Genomic DNA, 7697 nt, shown 5'->3' on the forward strand with positions numbered 1-7697 from the left:
GCACAATGGCTCTCTCTGAGTGGGAAACTCAGCTAAACATCCATGACAGATGTTTGAATTACTCATATAAGCCATTCTCACCACTAAGAAAGTGAAACAGCAAGAAAAAAGAAGAGTAAAATACTAGTGACCACCCATGCCAGCCAGGTAGTGCTGTCTTCTGACCATTCTGAGCACTTTGACTATGGATCAAGATATCTATGTTGTTGCTCTGCGAGTGATCATACCCTAAGAGCGATAAAGTACCCTTTTACATTGTCTGTCACAAGCCAAAACAGTGCTAGAATTTAGTCTAACAAATATTCAGTGTCTATTATGTGAAAGGGGGCTAGTCCAGGCACTGGAAGGGGAAACATTTTAAATGAAATGTGATCCCTCCCATCACTGAATTTACAGGCCAATAGGAGGATCACACACACACACACACACACACACACACACACACACAAATAATTGTGACATAAAATATATGCTAAGTGAACCAGAGAAGGGCAATACAAAGTTTTATGTGTAGTCCAAGAGGAAAGGTTGTTTCCAAGGGGAAAGAGGAGTGAACAGAGAGTTAGCAAAGACCTCCTATTCCTGGAACTGAATTATGAATATTTTATTTATGGAAAGAATTAAAATTTATAGTTAGAGCAAAGCTACTCAAGGCTCTGAAGAAAGGGTAATGAAATATATCAACTGTATAAAAGTATGCAATAACTCAGTTCTCATGATCAAGCAGAGGGCTATGGAGACAGAGTGGTCAAACCAAACACTGGTGACCCACTTCATTCTGGAGGGGCTGGCAAACACATCGGAGTACCCCATATTATTCTTCTTCCTCTTCCTCCTCATCTACACCATCACTGTGGTGGGGAACTTCTTCATTCTGCTGACAGTGAGCTTGGATCCTCACCTTCACTCCCCAATGTACCACTTTCTGGGCCACTTGTCCTTCCTGGATGCATGTTTGTCCACAGTCACTGTGCCCAAAGTCTTGGCAGGACTCCTCACTCCAGAAGGAAAGGTAATATCCTTTGGGGGCTGTGCTGTACAGCTCTATTCCTTTCATTTCTTGGCCAGTACTGAATGTTTTCTATATACTGTCATGGCCTATGACCGATATTTGGCCATCAGTCAGCCCTTGAAATACCCAGTTGTCATGAATCAGCAGGTGTGTGCAGGATTAGCTGGGGCTACTTGGGCTACTGGTGCCATACACTCTGCTATCCACACTTCTCTCACCTTCCGCCTGCCCTACTGTGGGCCTTCCCATGTTGACTATTTCTTTTGTGACATCCCCCCTGTTCTGAAGCTGGCTTGTACAGAGACTGCCCTCAATGAACTAGTCATGCTGGCTAACATTGGCATTGTTGCTACAGGCTGCCTACTCCTTATCATCATCTCTTATGTCTTCATTGTGGCATCTGTACTGAAAATTCGTACTGCAGATGGGCGCCGCAATGCCTTTTCTACGTGCACAGCACACCTTACAGTGGTATTCCTCTATTATATGCCCCCCATATGCATCTACATTCAGCCTCGCTCTAGTGGGGCAGGGGTAGGAGCCCCAGCTGTCTTCTACACAATTGTCACCCCCATGCTTAACCCTTTCATTTATACCTTGAGAAATAAGGAAGTGAAACGAGCTCTGAGAAGACTTCTGGGCCATGGACCTAGAGAGTCATGATCTTCTCATCCCACCTCTTAACATGTACTATTGCTCATTCCCATGACCCTTCCAATATTTTACCTGACCAACTATAATATAGTGCTATGGAAATGGGACAAGATGGTAATGAGAAAATATCTGCAAATGTGGCCTGGAGAAAATCATTTTACATCTCCAGACACATTTCTCTCACCTATAAAATAAAGCATTTGGAGTAGATGCCCTCTAAGGTCTTTCCTTCTTCATATATTCTATGATTCTCTGGACTCCCAACAAGGGTGGAGAACTTAGCTTATACGTTTGGAGACAGAACCTTCCTTTGCATCCGGTTTTCTAAAGCTCTGAGCATTATTAACCTTTATATGGGTACTAGGTGGTGAAATTCCATTTCAAGAAGAACTCACAGTTCTGGCCATGGGGCTCAGCAATATATTAGTGTTAGATTAATGGACTTGTGTAGAGACATTGACAATCTCCATTTACAAAGAGGTAAGATGGTAGAATAAAAACAGAACAAAATGTTTTCACTAAATGGATCTGGGCTCTGTTACATACTAGCAAAATCACTTCTCCTTTCCAGACCTAACTTTTGTCATCTTTAAAATGAGGAGTGTACAAAAGATGATTGCTCCCTAAGGCCCCTTCTCACTCTAAATCTTATGCCTTCACAAGATCCCTCCATCTGCCCTTGATTTAGAAATATCACAGGCATCAGAGACCCTGAGGAATTATGAATGAGCCTAGGATAAAGGTAAAAGTATTTCTGGGAAAGGGGCTGCACCAAAAGCTGAGTAAGGAGCTAGGAAAATTCCTCAAGTTATTTTTCTACTCTGAATTCTCTTCTGCCCAGGTTCAGAACATTTTGTAATAAAGCACATATAGACTAGAATGTGAGCTTGAGACTGCTCAATCAGCCTTTCACTGAAAAGTAAAAACCAATGCTGATTAACATGTTTCCAGCTAATTCTTCCAAATAACTTTCTTTCTCTACTGCTGTTAAAAAAAAAGTAAGTAACTAAAATCAACTTTCCCTCAAGCCGGCAGAACCTGCTATACCATATATGTTTGTTAAATGTGAAATAGGGAGTCTGCCTTCACTTAGGGGACAATAGGAAGTTTCTCATTGGTAATGGGAAGAAGCAGTGTAGCAAAGAGGATAGGAAACTGGCTTCAGGACAAGGAACCTGAGTTCAAGTTTTGCTTCAGCCACATACAGACTATGTAGTGTTAGGCAAGTTACTTAACCTCCCAGTGCCTTTAGACAAGTTTGAATAAGATTCTAATTTGCTTATCTGCATTGGTGAAGAAGTTTCTTACTGGGAATTCCCTACATAGAAGAAATTCAATCCCAGTTTAAAAAATGAGAGGAAGATGGAAGTCTTGCAGAGAGATAAGTGTCAGAGCTAGAATACAAGGACAAGTCTTTCCAAACTTAAGATCCTATACTCTATGGTACTATGCTGACTCTCAAGAAGAGAATTCACATTAAAAAAATTTTAAAAATTGAAGTTATTGATTAGGGAAACTGAAAAATAAGCAACTTATTTCCACAACATCTGGTATTCTTAAAAAATGTAAGGTACTAAATGACTTTTTTCAAAACTTAATGAGAAAGAACAAAGTTGCCAAAAAGGGGAATGTATCCATAAATGAGAAAGCATGAAGGTATTTTAGGAAGTAAAAGAGTTATACCAGGTTATACTTTGGGACAAATTTGGCAAAACCAAATTCAGATGTCACTATACTCATTCCCAATCTCAGATATCAAGATTATTGAACGTTTTCTGAAAGAGAGGTAAAGAGAAGCAATTGGGGAAAAACCTACAAAAACATATGCACACAGAAATGACTATATACATATGGGAAATAACAATCTATAGGATTGACTGAAATAGAACAGAAAATAGATAATTATCTCTCATCTTACACTGTTTTAATTTTCTTCTTCTTGTGAATGTGTCTTCTGATTCCTCATTTTCATATGGAACATTATAAAACACCTTTACCAAAGTAGCCCCTAAAATAAAATACTTAGCCCCAAAGATGGAAAAGAGACATAAATAGCAGTGACTTTATATCCCCAATCTCCAATCCTGGATTGCTGCTCTTCCCTCTCTCATTTGGTTTTCTTTTCTGTACACCTGTCTACACAATCTGTCCACCCAATAGGAATCCCTCACCCTTCTGGGCCATAGCCTCTGCTCTCTTGAAAATTATTCCAAAAATGATATATCCAGATATGTTCACTATTTATTCCTTCATGGCTCCACCCTGCTGAGGAAGTATTGTCTGGTGTTGTAAGTTAGATATTTAGTATATGTAAACTTTATCTTCTTAACCAGGCCAAAAGTGTATTGATGACAGACTTTCTAATAGATCTCTCTTCTGTACCTTACAGCACTTATTAATGTTCAGCAGGTGTATGCTGCAGTGAGTTCCAACAAGCCTATGAGATAAAAATGTTAAATTTTCAGTGTAAGCATTTACATTTTTTGAAATTAGCAAATAAAGACATTTTTTTATTTCTCAACTTGAGTTTTAGGAAAAAATATTAATAATTAAATGTATTGTGTGTACAATTTTTCAGAGGTTTAGCCTTCTATAAACATGCTTTTGTGCTCAGCAAATAATTATTGGTTGAATGTGTTAATGGATTTCCCAAATATGGAACCTACAGGCTAATGATATATGCCTACCTGTCTTTTGTGAGAAGTCAGAAGATGTGTGTTGAATTCAGAAAGAGGGAGATAGTATTGACAATATGACTTTTCCACTTCAAGGTCCTAGATGTATTTGTATTTGGAAGTTTGGATATGATTTACTAAGAATTGTGGATGGGATGATTAAGACTTAAGGAATTAGGGAAAGGATGAAGGGGTGAGAAGAGATAAGAAATATTTAAATAATCAGAAAAGAGCATTTCTAAGTCAGGACAAAGATGTAGCTCAACACTTTCCCCCTAGTCATGTTCATAGTAAGTACTCAGACAAGTTTCATTCTTGTTTAAAGTGACTAAGAATCAAAGGCAGCAATTGTCATACAGGGTAGAGAATCCATCATAACTAGTTTCTTTATAGGTAAATGCTATTTTTATGGGCCATTCATGATAAAGGAAAATAATTACTGTGTAAAACACACTTAATGAAAATTTATTCACAGTGGGAACATTTGCAGTCAAATAGTTAATGTGTTAGTATAAATAGGAATATCTATTATAGTGGAGTAGGTAAATGGTACAATAGATAGAGTTCCAGCCCTGAAGCCAGGAAGTCCAGTCTTCCTGAGTTCAAATTTGGCCTCAAACATTTACTAGCTGTGTGACTTTGGATAAATCTCTTAACCCTATTGGCCTCAGTTAGCTCATCTATAAAAAATGACTGGAGAAGGAAATTGCAAAACATTGCAGTATCCTTGCCAAGAAAACTTCAAATGGGCTCAGGGAGCATTGGATACACTGAAGACAACTGAACAACAAAAATTTATCAGCTCTTGGAATGTTCATTTCTAAACATTTCATTTTAGGGAGGAGCATTAACCAGCTGGAGACCACCAGAAACAGAGAGACATAGATATTGAGGGAACTCTAAGAAATAGGACATGAAGATGAACTCAAAGAATTAGGAATGTTTAACTTTAAAAAAAGACTTGAGGAGAGTTGTAGGAGGTTGGATATATAGATGTCTTCCGATTCTAACATGTGAAAAGGAGAATAGGTCTTCTTAGCTTCAGAAGGCAAAACAAAAATAAATGCGTGGAAATTTATGTGGAAACAAAATGGAGAAGGGGAATCCCTAATTGTTAAAACTATCTAAAAAATGAATGGGATGTCTAAAGAAGTAATAAGTTTCATAGCTCTGAAGAGCTTCAGAGATGCTAAAGAAAGGTTTCCTGCAGCAGGTATAGGTTTTGATAGATGGCTTCTAAAAACTTTATCTTTAAGCTTCCAAGAGTCAACATACCGTCTAATATATGATTTTGTTCCCTTTCCTCTGCCAGCAGTGTTAATGTACTTGAAAATAATAAAAATGCATTTCTTTAATATTATTCTATTATTTAGTTTCATTAGTATTACTATTCTTCTTTTTCTTCTTCCCATTTTCCACTTAAATAACTTTTATTATAAGATATAACTATTTGTTGAAGCCTTGAAGACAGTTTAAAAAAAGAGTAAAAGGCAGAGGGTTAGTATCAGAATAGAGCAGTAATTGTGTAGAGATGGTGGAGGCACATTAAAGATATAAGGGAATGGGAGAGAAAAGAAAAACAGAGAGGAATGGGTCTTAACGTATGATGGAGAGAATCCTGGTCAGCTAAGGAGACCTGTCTTTTCCACACAGTGTTATCACTAACTTTTTGTGTGAGTTTGGACCTGTTACTTAACCCCTCTTATCCACTATTTCTTCATTTATATAATTATACAATTAGCATGTAGGATTCACTAATTCCTTAAGTGTCCCTGAGAAACAGTTGAAAGGGGGAGAGAGAGAGAGAAAGAGAGAGAGAGAGAGAGAGAGAGAGAGAGAGAGAGAGAGAGAGAGAGAGAGAGAGAGAGAGAGAGAGAGAGAGAGAGGAAGAGGAGGAGGAGGAGGAGGAGGAGGAGGAGGAGGAGGAAAGAACAAAGAATGAGAAAGGAAAGAAAATATAGTGTAAAAATAAAGGCAAAGGAGGCAAATGGCAAGAGTAGGGAGAACTGGAGAAATACACATTTTTAAAAGGAGAAGAAAAGAGGTACCCTATGAAGAAGATTAGAAGAAGAAAATTAAAAGGTCCAAGGAGCATGCACATAGAAATAAGGTATTATTTCATGCTTCAAACTTCAGTGCTTTAAAAAGTTTTCACTGCCATTGGTAGACATTGAACAGACTACTTGCCTACACAGGACAAAATAAAAAAAAAAAAAATATTACTGACTTAACAATGCCTATCATTCAAACTATGGTACAAAGTTGGAAGGATAAGCTATAGCAGTTGTCCATCATTTTAGTCATCTTAAACACTGCAAATGGGCCATGAACTGAACCTGTTGACCAGAAGGAAGAAGGTGGGCTATAGATTGCCCTTACAAAATTGCATTTTAATGTCTTCAAGTTTCTTCCTCAAATGAAAACCCATCTTTCTAACATAAGTAGTCTTCTAGGAATATTATATGACTTCTTTTCATGGAATATTATAGTCTTCAAAGAACTGAAGTAGAAAATGACCCAAAGGGCAATAAGGAAGTGTGATTGTTTGCAAAGAAACATAATCAAAAAAGAAATTCCACCAAAATAGCAGTATAAAGGATAGCATCATAATTTATAGAATGACCTCTTGTGGTGACAAGTGAAAGAGAGAAAAGCTTCCTGTGTCTTAGTTAGACCCATTGTGTTAAACTTTTGAAAAGACACACTTCAGAATATCATGAGGTAGGTGACACTACCAGAGGGATTACTCACATCAATGATATCACAGATTCATTGGAGGTCTTAAAGAATCTGCATTCAGTAGTTCCTGGGACCAAAAAATATATTACCACATGGTAGAAAATATTCCTACATTTACCTTAATTGGTTCTCAGACTACAGACACACAGTCTATCACATATTAAGACCCTCAAGTCAGTAGAATACATAAGAGACAATACTCTAGTGGCACAACTTGACAATTCCAGGTCACCCCCAGGCCATAATAAAGCAGTGGAGAATCACTTTAATGGAGTTCATTTTTTAAGCAGACCAGGATACCTTTGGTATAGAGAAGACCCGATAAATAAGCATGCTCTACTAATACAGAATGGTACCTGATCAACATCATTCATAATCATAAAGCATTGCCTGGTCACTGAGATGCTAGGTGATTTGCTAGGGATTACATAACTATTATGTATCTGAAGCAACACTTAAACCCAGCCTTCCTGTCTCTGAAGCCAGTTCTCTATCCTTTGTGTGACATTGTGTCTTATCTCATGAACCTCTAAAATTCAAAATATTTAAAACTTTTCTAGAAGAATTTTGATATGAATTTCCACTAAAACTAAGAAGGAAGAAATGGAGCAGTCTTC

The 7697-nt window shown here is 37.6% G+C and overlaps 1 protein-coding gene across 1 annotated transcript; it reads left to right on the top strand.

The window, feature by feature from the left end:
* Positions 1-733: 733 nt before the first annotated feature.
* LOC100030353 (olfactory receptor 10S1) lies at positions 734-1675 on the top strand. The gene has a single exon (XM_001379849.5). The coding sequence runs from the start codon at positions 734-736 to the stop codon at positions 1673-1675; it is 942 nt and encodes a 313-aa protein (XP_001379886.4).
* Positions 1676-7697: the final 6022 nt, after the last annotated feature.

This window comes from Monodelphis domestica, chromosome 4 (genome assembly GCF_027887165.1).
Source record: "Monodelphis domestica isolate mMonDom1 chromosome 4, mMonDom1.pri, whole genome shotgun sequence".
Taxonomy (NCBI): Eukaryota; Metazoa; Chordata; class Mammalia; order Didelphimorphia; family Didelphidae; genus Monodelphis; species Monodelphis domestica.

Coding starts and splice junctions, on each gene's coding strand:
- LOC100030353 (XM_001379849.5), top strand. CDS start 734: ATGGAGACAGAGTGGTCAAACCAAACACTGGTGACCCACTTCATTCTG.